General features: G+C 37.8%; 2 protein-coding genes across 2 annotated transcripts in view; one reads left to right on the top strand and one right to left on the bottom strand.

The window, feature by feature from the left end:
* LOC124303000 (uncharacterized) overlaps positions 1-5,890 on the top strand; it is a 41,487-nt gene extending 35,597 nt beyond the window's left edge. Inside the window, exons 4-6 of the mRNA XM_046759652.1 lie at positions 2,518-2,668; positions 2,861-2,983; positions 4,078-5,890. Of these exons, the coding sequence (XP_046615608.1) occupies positions 2,518-2,668; positions 2,861-2,983; positions 4,078-4,166 (363 nt within the window). The 3' untranslated portion in view covers positions 4,167-5,890. The remainder of the gene's footprint in view (positions 1-2,517; positions 2,669-2,860; positions 2,984-4,077) is intronic.
* Positions 1-14,181, bottom strand: part of LOC124302994 (elongation factor-like GTPase 1) — a 104,499-nt gene extending 90,318 nt beyond the window's left edge. Inside the window, exons 1-3 of the mRNA XM_046759638.1 lie at positions 11,015-14,181; positions 10,154-10,276; positions 9,629-9,777 (exon numbers count right to left, since the gene is read on the bottom strand). Coding sequence (XP_046615594.1) covers positions 9,629-9,777; positions 10,154-10,276; positions 11,015-13,503 — 2,761 coding nt within the window. The 5' untranslated portion in view covers positions 13,504-14,181. The remainder of the gene's footprint in view (positions 1-9,628; positions 9,778-10,153; positions 10,277-11,014) is intronic.
* Between the last annotated feature and the right edge of the window lie 1,474 nt (positions 14,182-15,655).

Raw genomic sequence — 15,655 nt, 5'->3', positions numbered from 1 at the left:
GATCTTTATGAAAAAGCTGGTGAAATGAAAGTCAATATTTCTTGTTAATTTGATGATGAGATATTCGTTTATAAAGTATTTATTGATACTCCGTCCTAGTAAGCTTGAATTATTTCTCTAACCAGAGTTTAGATATCGTTTATTGATTTTGGATCGTTGGTTTTTACTGTAGGATGATTCATTTTATTCACAAGACGGTATTCTGAAAATTCACTGATTGCGAAACAATTTTTCTTTCATTACATTGGCACGATTGAATATTTTATTTTGTAACGTTGAACCGATATCGATTACGATCAACAAATGTGCATCATTGATTTGGCTACTGAAGAAAAAAGAGAAACTCTTTGTCAATCAGTTTGCAGAAAACAGTCTTCTATCCGTGGTAGTGAAATCGAACCAGTCTACTAGATTTTGAACAACTTTGAAGCAGTTTAAAATAATTCCAGAATTTTCTATTATCACGTTTTAAAATAGATCTTTGTAGCTTACGATTACAATAATTTTATAAATACTCGATCTAAGACTATCTCATGATTAAATAAACGAGAATAATGCGTATATTTGACCACACTGAGAAAAATTTCATTTTTCATAGTAACTAGAAAAATTCGGTAAAACATGTATCGTTAAAAAAACTGTTTGAATATCGTTGGGATTACGAAAAACGAAGTACGCCTAACCATTTCGCGCTATCGTCGATCCTTTTTTAGTAATTGCAACGCAAAATCAGTTTCTGAGCTTTACTCTACTTTTTTAGTCAAACAAGGCTTTAACGTCAATTTATTCTTGCACAAGCATTAAATTTTCGCAACAGTTGCGAGAAAATATAGCAACAGTGATCGCAATGAGAAAGAATAGTAACGGATACTAGACTTTCCGGTAACAGCTGGAAAACTAATTTTCATTTTTTACTTAGAACTATATTTTTCGATTGCGGTAGAAAATGAAAATAGTCAAGGACTGAGCGGTAACCGGAACTAGAAATTTCTCTCAGTGCACCTGACCTCTTCAAAGAAAGCCAAATTCTTAACGAAACATTCCAAGACGTTTGAAAATTGGAAAAATCATCGACTCAGGACACGGCTCGTTCATAAAGAGAAAATTCGCAGATCTGGATTAGAGATGCTGGGATGCCGAGGTATCTCATATCCAAAGAGACCGATGGGCATGTGCAGCCACGAAGGCCGTGCCTCCTCTTTCTCCTAGGTTCTCTCGCAAATCGGATATGCCTATATTATTATTCGTTGTTGCCGTAGCTTTGCAGTCGAGAACCGGTTGCGGCGTTTCGTATACATGCCTGCTATACTGTAACCAAGAACCGTATTTTCAATGGCTAAAATACCGGAAACCAGGTCGAACATTCCCATACCCTGCTGTACTAGCTTGCCAAGCTGACCACCATGTACATGTGGATTTATTATACCAGTATAACTTCTCTTCCTGTACCGTTTCATCGCGACACTGAAAAAACAGATCGAGATGTAAAACGTAACTATGAAAAGGGGTTGACCGCTCATCGGTTTGTTTGTATAACAGATTTCAAAATCGCGCAATGTCGTAAGATTGTAAAGAAATGCTGTGGATTTTAAAGAATTTCAAAAATTTCAAGGTGAAGTCACAAGATCTTACAAGTTTTCAAAGGATTTCGAAAGATGTCACAAAATTTGAGGGATTATATGTGATCTTATATTTCAGACATTTCAGTTATATCACAGCAATTTTATTTATGCCTTCAGGGATTTCATGTGACTTCGAAGATTTCAGGGATTTCAGATTGTTTCTCAAGATTTCACCAGAATTTAACAGACTTTGCAAGATTTCAGCACACTGAGAGAAATTTTCAGTTCCGGTTACCGCTCAGTCCTTAACTATTCTCATTTTTCACCACAATCGAAAAATATAGTTGTAGGTACGAAATGAAAATTAGTTTTATCCGTTACTATTCTTTCTCATTACGATCACTGTTGCTATATTTTCTTGTAACTGTTGCGAAAATTTAATGCTTGTGCAACAATAAATTGACGTCAAAGCCTGAGTAAATTAAAAAAGTAGTGTAAACCTCACAAACTGATTTTGCGTTGCAATTACCAAAAACGGATCGACAATATCGCAAAATGGTTACGCGTACCTAGTTTTTCGTAATTCCAACAATATTCAAACAGTTTTTTCATCGATGCCTGTTTTTACTGAATTTTCCTAGTTACTGTAACAAATAAAATTTTTCAATGCACGAAATATTTCACGAAATTTCTGAAAACACTTCAACAGATTCCGAACGATGGTTGCAGTCATTTATCGACGTAAAAATTACACGTTTCGAAAGGCGACATCGCTAGCTTAGAGTTCGTAAACACCAAGAGTTTCGCATTGTTTGATCTCAAAACGAGACAAATTTCCGTAAAATGTGAAACAAGTCACGGTGACAATAAACGACATGTTTTTTTTTTTTAAATTCGAGTTCAATTAAGAGCAAAGAACATCTTCGATTATTGTCGTTACCGTTTTTTGTTCCAGGCATTAACGCTTGTAAAGACGTGTGAGCCGGTGGCTGATATGAGGGAATGCAGAGCACCGAAAGACTGGTCTCTCCTCGCGTTGCAAAACGTGAGAACAGGAAAATCCCATTACCTCGTGATATGTCGGTGCCCAGACACCAATATCCTGGGTAAGTTTCGTCATTTAATATCTACGATCGCTTTCTTAAAAACCCCGAAGCATGGCACGCGATGTATCCACGACCAACGTCTGTAACCACATGTAAATTTGTGGTTACGTTCCTTTCTAATAATTTTTGTTGGTATCCTTTTACCGACTTTTTTGACAACGTTGTGTTTTTTTTTTCTTTTACCTCGAGAAGAAGGCCCTATGAGCCACGATCAGCCGATGTACGCGAGTGTTCCCGGCATCCGAGTATACGGCATGATGTGCGTCCAGGGAAATCGCAGAGGTCGCCCATTGCGCTACACTCGCAGTTTACTGGGTATGTAACTTTTAATTGAACTCGTTATTGTTAGACGTGAGAGGATTGAGTGAAAATTAAACAAATGAATAAATGAATAAGGGAATGCAACCGTAACATGATCAGGATGCAGGTATCGTTTAACGTGTAAAAAGAAAAACTTACAGAAAGTCTTTGGGTTTAATTATTCAGTAAACGTAAAGTGGCAGACCATGCCAAGTCACCGGTTATTAATAAAATTTCACCATTTTTAATTTGGTTGAAAGTTTTTTAAGTGAGGCGGCATATAGGGTCTCTAAAGGCCAAGGTTGTTTGATTTTTCACACCACCTCTCAAGCACCACTAGAACTGCTTTTCGTTTCATTTTTATCACGCAAGTCTTTTTACAGTTTATTACGTTGTTTTCAAAATCTCGAAAAAAATTACGATCACCATTTGAAACATCATTTTTATAACGGGATCTTATATTGTTTCATTTCGTAATACGATTTCGAATTTAAAACGTATCAAGAATTTAAAAATAATCCTCAAGGATTTTCTTTCATACTCCGATTGTTCCAATTTTTTTTTTTTTTGTATTCTATTATTCGAATCACTTGGAGATTTCTGAAATATTAAAAATTTCCGAAATGCCCTGGAAAGTGAATAAAAAATAACACCGTTATGAAATTGGCCTTATAGAACTACAAGATATCATATTGTTCAGAATTCTTTTTAAATTGGTAGAAGATTGAAAATTTTAAACTGATATAAAAAAATAGAAGAAAAGTATGATTTCATTAGAGAACTGATTTTAAAGTGATCGAGATGAAGAACGCAATTTTTGAAAAGTCTTCGAGTTTTAAAAAGGAACGAACAGAAAAATTTCGTACTTTTTCATATTATTGCATTTTTATTCGTTACCGAATATTTTCGCACGAAGAACAGAAAAGGAAAAGAGAAAAACTGGGGTATTTTGGAGGTTTTGATGCCGTCTGAAAAATTTCAAATAAATTAAAAAGTGTGAAGTTGAAAAATGGGCGATTTATCATGGAATGGCCTGTGATCCACTGTACAGTAAAAATTTTCAAAAAACACATTATCCAACGTCCAAAAACCGTTTATTTCTGTTACAGACCTCATGACAGAGGACGTTACTGTCTCAAAGCCAGTATTTCCGTGGCACAAGGTTTCCGAGCTAATGAAAGCTGCCTTGGAAGGTTGATGATGGCCGATGCAAAGAACATATCTACATCGCATACAGCCATATATTATATAATAGTAATACGATGCCCTTTCCTCGTTGGAAATTAAATAACTGTTTAAATTACCACGTTCAATATTTTTTTTTTTTCTGTTTTTTATACTACACGGAAGCCGCGTGTTCGGAATAAGAAAAACTTGTGGCGATACAAGAAAGAGCAGGTTATAAGGCGATACCTATATAATTTATTTTTTCTCTCTTTCCCTTTCATCATTCACGCAAATATTTATACACGTATAGATATAATAATTCACGTTATTTATTTACGTCTCGTATGTAATATCATATAATTATATATAATTATCAAGAAGGTAGTTTTTAGTACAAGTATTAGTTATAGGCGTGACATGCGGTGGAAAGGCGACGTCTCGGCGCATCCACAATTATAGGAAAGAAAAAAAAAGAGAAAAAGAAAAGAAAAAGAATAAAAAAAAACTCGACACGGAACAACGACCCTTTCTCCTCCTCTCCTTTACCCTGTATCCGTTTTCCCCTCCGTTCCCTTAGTCACGCTAATTAATCATTAGCCGCGTAATTGACCGGGGATAATATTTTAACGCGTTATGTATTATGGACGGCGATCTTTAAGATTAACGCGGGGTCGTCGTGGCTGGCAGAATGGAAATAATTTACGGCAGCAAGAAGGCATCGCGAAGCTTCGAGATACATATAGGGTCACTGATCGCAGATGCCTGCATAGGTGCTGCGGCATAACTGCAGAGCCTTAACGATCCCTCGAACAAAGCGCCTCGATATTCTGATCGGTCATGCTTCCGATGCATCTAGGCATTATGGCGTAGGTAAGGAAATGTTATTTGTTTAAGATTTTGCCCGAAGGATTGCATTCGATCATTACAATGCGCACGATCATCTGCGCCGAAAGGAATTGAGACTTGATCACGAGATTGAATACTTGGCGCGAGACTCGAGCGAGCTTTTTTATTCAACGCTGTACAGTTCAAATCGAAGGTTAGGAAAAGAAGAAAAACCGTTAAAAAAAAACTGCAGCAATGTTATATATACTTGCGCCAATGATGACGGACGTGAATAAAATAATATTTTCACTGTGTGGAAGAAATGATTCAGAGAAAATTCGACAACACGCAAGCTAATGCATCAACGATCTGAGAAAATATTCTATAATTGGAAAGTTGAGAGTGGACGTTCTCTGATTGTTTTCATCAGATTTTAACGTTTTGAACTTATTTTTCTTCCTAACCAGATCGATCTCACTTTACAGATGTTTCCAAAATTTTGTTCAATTGATCTCGGAAGATCCTTATGATAAAAAAAATTAGCGTAAAACCGTTATAATTGGTTCAAAAGCGCCAGACTCCAGTAAATTTCAAAGTTCTTTTTTCTGTCTTTTCCCAACTTTTGATTATTTGATATTTCAGTCAACCCGGCCGATTCATCCTCAATCTATGCCCTATTCCTATTGCGAATGTTCATTAAACGCATAATATTTATTATCATCGTATACTCACTCATCTGTCAAGCATAATTATAGCGATGACGATGTTTAAACAAATATTTTCACTATTCCCTACTACTATTAATTATTGTACTTTAACGTATATGAATTTATGTATCCTGATAGCTGTAACTTGTAGCTCTGATATCACAATTGAGGAACAAGAAAGAAAAAAACATTAATTCAAGAGTATAATTGTCATATTTGTAAATAAAACGACAATAATTCAATAATGTTTTCTCGTTCTTTAACCCTTTCAGGAATGCATTTTTCATCTGCACCGATTTCGATGAAAATTGGGTACTCGGGGGTTTTTGGGGTCGCTGATTACGAATCTGGCATTAGATTTTCAAAATTCAAAATGGCGGATCCAATACGGCGGACGTGAAATTTCAAATACTTATTAATTCTTCTAAAACTTTGTACTCAGAGGTTTTGGGGGTTGCTGATTATGAATCTGGCATTAGATTTTCAAAATTCAAAATGGCGGATCGAATATGGCGGACGAGAAATTCCAAATACTTATTAATTCTTCTAAAACTTTGTGTTCAGGGGTTTTCGGGGTCGCTGATTACGAATCTGGCGTTAGATTTTCGAAATTCAAAATGGCGGATCCAATATGACGGACGTGAAATTCCAAATACTTATTAACTCTTCTAAAACTTTGTACTCAGAGGTTTTGGGGGTCGCTGATTATGAATCTGGCATTAGATTTTCAAAATTGAAAATGGCGGAACCGATATGGCGGACGTCAAGTTTTATATCTTATATCTTTCTGCTCAATATTTTGGCCTGAATTTAGTCATTTGGGGGATTTTGGAATAGCTGATCACGAATCTGAAGTCATAACTTCATAATTTCCAAGTCCAAGATGGCAAATGCCATCTTATCTTTTTTTGTCTATATTCGTGTCTCTCTCTTAGCCCTACCCGGAACTCACGACGAGGACGTGGAGAGCGTCTAGTTCCACTTTTTTGTTTTTTGTGTGTTTTTTGTTGCTTTTTTCTGTTTTTTCTTTTATTTTTCGTGTGTTTTTTCTTTCGTTTTTTGTGTTTTTTTATTGTTTTTTTCTTCTACTTGTTTTTTTTTTTTCAATATTCCTATTATGACGCACGCACGCACGCACATATATATATCAATGATAATGATAAGGAACCACGGATTTTAATTATCTCAAATTTCATCACAAATTAACTGAAATATTTATTTCTAATGTATATTTAAAGGAATATTCCTGATAAATTAAGATTTTACGTGATTGAAATTTTTATTATCACATTGCCCAATTGGATCGACTATAGCGGATCCACCATTTTGAGTTTTCAAAATCTGACCTCATATTCGTGATCAGCGACTCAAAAAACCCCTAGATACGTATTTTCAGAGGCCTTGGTTCAATACTAGAGCTCTGAGGTGATTTTTTAAAAGGTGGGACCGTAGCGGTCCCACTATGACTGAAAGGGTTAACCCAGCCATATTTAAGTCACAAGAAAAGTGTCGGGCCTACGAATCACGGAATTTATTGCAACTTCTAGGAGTGCTTCTTTGCCCTAAATATGAAGCTTCTGATGTATAATTCCATCTCACGAGCATTCCTTCACTCGATAGGCAATTTTATATGTCTTTCAACAATTATTTTTGATACTTTCCATTTGATTCGAAAAAATCTGTTCATACCTGAATATACAAGATTTTATGATTGAATTGTTTTGTAAAAGTGTATGCATAATTTCAAGGCGAAGCGAATCAAAAACTATCACAAGCCAACGCGTTACAATATTTTACGTTCAGCTAATTTGACTCTTTTTTAGTTATTGATTGTCGAATTTCACACTCATCAAATGGCTCAAAGAATTTCGTCAAATTCCTTTTCGTTATCAATTAGTCGTACGAAAAGCAGGCGGTCATTGAAATATTTTGTCCCATTCGCAGATGCTTACAAATTTCCAATTCCACACGAGTCCCGATAAACGCTTGCAAGGCAATATGAAATATTTAACAACGCATATGCTATGAATTCCGATATTCCTACTCGCGCAGCATCCCAAAATCTACAAGTGAACACAAAGCATCAGTTTCACTATCAAATACTAGCAGTACAATCAATTCCATCTCAACTACTTTCTATTGAATTATTTACAAAAACATCTACTCGTATTGCTACGGTGCTTGTCGGGCTAGATTATGTGAGGTTATGTACGTTTCTGACAAATCATGGCCCTTAAACGATGGTCTGCCATAGCTCAACTTGTTAATCAGATGCCTAATGATTATTATGACTGTTGAAAGAATAGTTTTCGCTGTTTTCGATCAGTTCGAAATGGGTTGCTGTGACGGAATGAGTTCTGCTCATGCGCATCAGAATGCGCATGCGATGATCCATATCGATCCGTCGAGATCTTTCAAACGGATGCTGCTTCGTCGATATTTGCGATTTCTATGCCGATATTTTCGATTCGTTGACGTTGATGTAGGAAAGCAGAACACGTTTCAAGCTTGTGTCACACAGCAGTGTCACATCGGCGTATTGCAAATCGATAGTAAATAGAGAAAACTGTTTACAATAGTTGTAATAATTACCAGGCATCTGGTTAAGAAGTTGAGCTGTGGAAGACCATCGTTTTGTAAAAGAAGATGTTTCACCATAACATCACATAACCTCACGTAACCCAACCGGACGAGCACCATGACAATCGATAAGTAGAACTTTTTGAAATAATTCATCACAATGATCCATGTAGTTGAGATGAAATTGATTGTACTGTGAGTATCGATATGATTTTATAGCGAAATTGATGCTTTGTAATTACTTGTAGGTTATCGGATGCTGTAGGAATAAGAGTATTGAAATTCATAGCGAATGCGTCGTTGTACATGTTGCCTTACAGGCGTTGGCTGGAGCTTGTGTGGAATTGAAGAATTAGCAACAAAAAGGAATTATGACGAAATTCTTTGAGCTACTTGATGAGTGTGAAGTTCGACGAGCAATAATTAACAAACAATGGAAGCAACCGAAGGCAAAATATTGTAACACGTCATCTTGTGGAGGTTTTTAATTTGTTTCATCTTGAAGTTATGCATGCACTTTCAGAAAACAGTGTGCAACATTATACTTGGCTCCTGCTTGCTCTTAAATCGCGCACATCGGACTTAGTGAGGCTATTAATGTCGAATAAAATGAATTTATTTATTCTTATTATCGAACAACAAAACTTCAATGATTAAATCTTGTATTTTCAGGTTTAAACAGGTAATCTCAAACCAATTGAAAAGTATCAAATATAATTGTGAAATAACATAATGAAACTGTCCATCGAGTAAAGGAATGCTGTGAAGACGGAATGTCAAAGAAATACTTCTAGAAGTCTCAGGAAAATCTGAGATCCGGAGGCCCGACACCCTCGGTGTTAGTTCACAAGTACAGTAATTTTGTGAGTCAATTCAAAACAATCAACTTCCACAAATTTTCAGGTCAAGAGTTCAATCATAAGAAGTGAAAATCCCTTAAATATTACCTAAATATTTCAGAACCAAGAAATTCACGAACTTTTCTTGCCCCTCGATTATTTTATCACATTGAAAATTATTCAGTAATTCTGAATAAAGTAATAAAAGATTTCAATGTTAAAGTATTGTATGTCGTACATAATATACTGTGAGAATTGAGATTCACGTTCACCGATATGCTAGCTTCGGTAAAAACTGCTTGCAACGAAATTATAATAAACTTTTTTATCCTTCGGAACTATTTTATTATATATCACGTCTACTATATTCTTAGTTATTTTTATCCTTTTTCTACCCGAACCGTGTATTTTCCCTTAGACAAATTTTTTTTAATAATTCACCCATTGTCTATGTCCTAAATTTTTTGGCCCCGATCACTTTTGAAGACTTGAGTGAATGGCCTGCTTCTTCTAATAGACCAAAATTTTGTTTCTCAACTCACCGAGAACGTCCGAGTTGACCAGGACACTGCAAGAATACATCGGGGTAACTAGTCGAGGTCTGCGCAGGCTAAGTGCTCGTCTACAGGCTTCCTTGCAGGCTGACATAAGCTGACCTCCCAAGTGACCCTGACTTTGACTTCCTCCGTCGCTATGAATAATATCAGATATTGAAAGTTTGTAGATGAGAATACGTTTTGTACAAGAAATAAGAATCGTATCAACAGTTTGGTCAGAACAAATTCATTTATTGTTGAAATCCAGAACTAATGCTGAGTCGAGTTTTTTATCAAGTTTGATCGATCGAACTTCAAATTCAAAGAGATGAGCACTTCATATCCAGTTATTTTCCCTGGATGTCTTTTTAATCAGAAAACTCAAGAGTTTAAAGATCTGTGTGAAATTCTATATAGTTTCATCGGAAGGTTGAAATCGCTTAATTTCTTCTGCACACTGATTGTAGTTTCGTTTTTTCATGTACTTGAACTTTTGATCTATTCTTTTGTACCAAATAACTAAAAACTTACCCAGACGCGGTGTCGTGGAGCTCCCATTTTTTAAGCACAAAGCATACGCCCATCATTGGTTCTTCGCAAAGCGGTCCAGCCAGCGTGGCAAGTTGAAAGCCGTTTACGATGCTGCTGTCGTACCTGTTTGCCAACAGTAGTTCAAATTACTGCTTGAGGATTTGAAACAGAGAAGTATTTTGAAGTAATATATCCATGAGCGAGCCAGCGACATACCAACGAGGTACAATAGTGAGAAAAACTGACTTAAAATAACAAGCAAGCTAAGGTGTTCCATTGACTTGATAATTGAATATCAATCTGCATGAAAAGAGTTACCAAATATCTGTCTCCTTTGAAATCTAGTCGCAAACGAAATCATAATCGAAGTTGAAAATTGTGTGTATCTAAATTCATATTCAAATGGAAACATAAAAAGTAATATGCAATTGAATTATTTTTAATTACACTTAACCAAAGTAATTGTTGATTGAATGTGAATTGATTCAAAAATTTGTTTGATCGAGAACTTGATTGAAATGGTAAAATCAGAATCAGGGTAAGTATTGCATCATTATTCTGCATTACTGTTGATTTAAAAGTGAAAAATCATCAGCATATTAAAATTAGTAACGTTAACATAATGGAACATGAAGAGAGAGAAAAATTATTATTGAGTAATTCTACAACTACTTTGAAGATTTTAGATTCCTAAAATACGAATATGATTTGCTTTTTAACAGTTTGCTGAATTTCATACAATCTCAGAGTTGTGACACGCAGCAATTTTTCCTGAATATGCATGAAGTTGAGCTTAATAACATTACTCCCCAACCACAATATTTATGAACAATGTAATTAAAAAAATCACTGCCTACTCACGCGGATCTAGGATCATTAGATTTAGCCTGTCGTTCCCAGAATGGCTTCCTCTCATAACTGGTTTCATTGACAAGCATATTTGGCCCACATTTCTTCGGTCCAAAGCACCAAATCTTTCTGAGGTCCAGTTCCTCTTCACCCTCTTGAAATGCGAGTTTAAGCTCAGCCTTGAAAGAATCGACGGCTTTCTGGGTTCGTTCTGGAAGAACCAAGGATTCGCTAGACGTGTTAACATCCTCGATTTCCTTGCCAAGCCTCTCGACATGCCGATCCAGCAGCTTGATGAGATCGATGTATTTCTCCAACGTCTTAGTCACCTCATCCGGAAGTGGCCTCGCGTCAATTTCGAAGCTGCATTGCCTGTTAGCGGTCCAAGACTCGAGACTGCACTCCTGCTCTTTCTTTTCTATCACCTCGTTGGTCATGTCGACCTTGGGCGGAGGGACAACGGTTTCCCTAAGCGGAACTATCGGCTCCGAAACGTTCACCTCGACTTTGGCATAGCGCAGTTTAAGATCCTCGAGACATCTTTCAAGGTGGACTTCGCCCGCTGTGTTTAAAACTATCTCGCCGGTCTCCTGAATGTGGACAATAGCGCAGGCATCTGCTTGGTTTAGCAGCTTCAGGCCCTTCATCAGCTTCTGGAGGTCATTCGGGTGCTTCGGCTCCAGTGCCACCCTCAGAATCGGATCCGTCAATGACGTCAGCTCAGCAAAAGAGGGACAAGCTATCGTGGAGGACAGAGTTGCCGTCTTCAGGACATGGTCCTCCAAATTTCCGATTCCCACCACGTTACCGGCTGTCACGCTCTCCAATGGCTCCAATTCTCGTCCCATCAAGAGGTACAGCCGATCAATCTTTGCCTTGGTCGCATGCCGGCCAGGCTTGAGGTCTTTCAACACCGTGCTCTCGTCGACTTCCTCTCCACTCTTGAGGCGCTCTAGAGCCAATGCAGGATTGTGTTTCGGCCCAAGGACGAAAACCTCGCTACCTTCACTCAGCGTTCCTGAATAAACTCTGGCAAAAGCAACCAAAGCATCTTCAGATATTTCCTCCACTGGCTTTTGAATGTTGTCCAAGTCCAAAGCCTCTGTCTTTTCCGTTACCGCAGTGATTCCTGACTTTTGCTGCTCCAGTTGAGCGGCGTGTCGCTGTCTGGCGATTTCCCGCCTCTGAGCGAGCTCCTCCTGCGTCAGAGGCTTGGACTTGTTTTCAGGCAGGGTTTTTCTGTCCACTGGAAACATCTTCGATATAAACACTATCACAGGCGCGTTCGGTGAGCTGTCGCAAGCCAGGAAAGCATCCTTCAACAACTGCGTCTCCTGTGGAAGCGCAGAGAAGTCGGTATTCCCACTCATGAGTCGTTCAATCTTTTCGTTAGTGAGATTCTTGGGTGAGGGAACATTAGCGCAGGTGATATCGAGGCAGGCTTCCGCCAGTGGTAGCCACTGCGAACAAATCGCCTGTAGCTGAGCCTTGGAGTCGGTGTGCCTAAGGTCCCGAGTGGTGAGTTTTATTTGGAGCTTATCGACCATGGATGTTATTTTGTCTTTGTCTTTGCGGACGACGACGGTGTCATACAGTGCCCAAATATTCTCTAGGATGAGTTGAACGAAAAGCGGCTTCTTAGCTTTCTCTTGAGCACCCTTCATTATCCGCTTGGTCTTACTGTTTATGTAAAAGTCCCCCCACAGTGTCTTGAGCAGTACGTTCTTACTGAATCCCAGCTTCTCAGAAAACATTTTGGCAAACTCCTTTAGACCAAATCCCCAGCGGTCAACGGCACTGGCAAATAAAACATTTCCACGTTCCGGTGAAAAGTACAAATTAGAATCGTCCGCATCCTCTAATGCTGACTGCCAATCAGCCAGGTCTCGCTCGTTCAGGTTACGGCTCTCACTGCTGGCAGCCTCCTCCTTTTCCTCTCGCTCCATCACATCGCTTGCAAACAGTTCGCCCATGACCGCGTTCACCTGCTCCAATACCTGCATCAGGTGAACGTAGGCATCTAGAGGCGTCAATTTCACTTCCGTTATCAACCTGTCTATCTTGTTAAAGACTAGAATGGGCTTCAACCCTTCGATGTAGGCTATCGAAAGGGCACTGCGGGTCTGCGGACAGACGCCCTCGATCACGTCGACCACCACTATCGCCCCGTCGCAGAGCCTCACCGCAGTCGATACTTCAGAGGCGAAATCTACATGACCGGGGGAGTCTATTAAATTAACAATGAACTCACGTCCGTTTTGAGTGTGGTAGAGAGCGATAGAGCTCGACTTCATAGTTATGCCGCGTTGCTGCTCGTCCGTTCTGCTGTCAAGGTATCGCAGCTTGCCGGCAAGCTTACCAGATATTATTCCATTACTTGCTACAAGAGAGTCAGCCAGTGTTGTTTTGCCGTGGTCGACATGTGCCAGGATGCAGATGTTGCGGACATTGTCAGGGTCGCGCTGCAGCATGGAAAGCTTCTCAGAACTGACGAGCCTCATTTTTATACTATAATTTGTGACCCTAGGTTTTGATTAACGTAGGCCAACTAAGGTTAGGTTGGGTCTGAAATTAATTTAATTGGGTAAAGGATTGGGAGATTTAAAATTAGATCAGGCTTAGGTTAGAAAGCTAAGGAACACAAGCGGTGAATTACCCGGTTACTGTTCGATCAAAATATCAAGGTAAAGTTCCTGTTGTTATTCGTAGCTACCGTCGTATAGCCAAAATAATAAAAATCGTCACTCGGGGCGCGAGCACGTTGCGAGAAAATCATCGCGAACTGTGAGGTTAGAAGCGGCAACTTTGACGCGAAGATTTTGGCCGATTCACGCTTCGTTCATTCCAAAACACTTTTTCCTCACTCTGACACTTGTTTTCTTGCCGAAATATCGAATATCCGATTTAGGAGCACACGAAAACGGGACTGACACTTGTACGAAGGTTCAAATCTGTCGAGGTTAGGTTCGATCAACCTATATTATTCACCTTTTTTGCATCGAAAATAGACTCGGGCTTGTGAGAGATCGACGGCTCAGATTTCGCGGATATGATAACACCGAAAACCCGGAAAATCACTCGCTGGTTAAACCGAATCGCGACGTAATTTAACTGCGCCTCGAATTTCACCGTGCGACGCCGGCCATGATACTCCGTCTGCAGATAAACCTTGAATCACTTGAACGCTTGAATGGCAATTTCGGACGCTTGACAACAGCTGACAGTCGCTGAGTCTTGGCGAATCGAGACGTCGGGATTGTCTCGACCGATACTTGACTCTCGCCCGACTTTCGTTTGTTCGAATTTTAGCGGTAACCAACGCCGTTCAAATTGTATCCGAAATGTGGAATCTGACTGATTACACCGATCAACACCAATTTTTTAGTCCAGGTTCTAGATGTCAAATTTTGATTTTTTCCACGTAACTGGAAACTATTATCACAATATAGTTTTAAGAGATAAATTTCGTTTTTTATTTCAACGCGCTACTACCTGCTGCATATACTGTCAATCGAAAACATTAAGAGTTATTTATCAACGTAAAAAAGATAAAAACAAACTTTATAAGTAATAAATAAAGATTTTAGTTATTATTCGATCTATAGAATCAAAATTTATTCATTTGAATATGAATCCAAAACAAAAATTTACATTTTGTTGACCTGTGTTATTTGTTCACGATTTCCAATTAACATTAAATAAGCAGTGTACGAAAAATAACACGCAGTTGTGAAAAAGCTTTGCATTCTTTCTTACATAAGACTTGAAAATACCCCTGGATGAAAACTTTATCTTAGAAACAGTGCAGGTAAAACCGCTTATAGGAATATGTTTTGAAATTCTAGAAAAACGTAAGAGCAAATCGTGGAATTGACTGAACAACTATTACGTCTAAATATTAGACACGTCGGTTCTGTCATTTGTGTCTTTCATAAATCCGGTTAGAATTCTCCTTGTTACGATATTCAAAGCAAAAATATTACAATCCAGAAATATATCAAGTTTTATTCATGTAATATTTTATATCATATGAGCAAATAGATCTGCTTCAAGAAATAGGAAAATTTTAGAGGAGTTGATACAAACTCTTAGATTCATGTAGATAAACTATAATTGTTCTATTGGTGTGAAAAAAATTCTACGATTCTTTGAAAATCTCTGTGAAATAATTGAAATATTTAAAAATTTGAAACTTAAATTTTTTTTTCATTTGTTTAGCTCGTAAAACAAATATTACTAAAGAAATCATAATTATCCTAGTTCAACAACAGGTTGTATTCAATATTTCGTCTCCAAAAAAATCACAAAGTTCGTAGGAATGTCAATAAATATAATGTGAAAATTATGATAAATTTTATTTCAATGGTTTGTTTCAGAAAAATACCCAAAAACCTATAAAAAATAGTCTTCGCACTAGACGACCCCCTTATATAAGGCAACAAGTTCCTTCTTCGCAACGTTACTACAATTACGTTGCGTCAAGACTTTATTCACTTTATTTATAAAAATTTTAAGAATGTGGAATTAACTGTGCTCTCGGAAAGTTTTTGAGATTATTGCAAATTTACGAACCGTACCTAAAAAATGCAGTAAAATTTCTTATCGTGTTTTGAATAGTATAGTTGTATTATTAATTATTCTATTAAGCAAAAG

This window comes from Neodiprion virginianus, chromosome 4 (assembly GCF_021901495.1).
Source record: "Neodiprion virginianus isolate iyNeoVirg1 chromosome 4, iyNeoVirg1.1, whole genome shotgun sequence".
NCBI lineage: Eukaryota > Metazoa > Arthropoda > Insecta > Hymenoptera > Diprionidae > Neodiprion > Neodiprion virginianus.
Note: the sequence above shows the minus strand (reverse complement) of the source record. Positions and strands in the feature narration are given on the sequence as shown.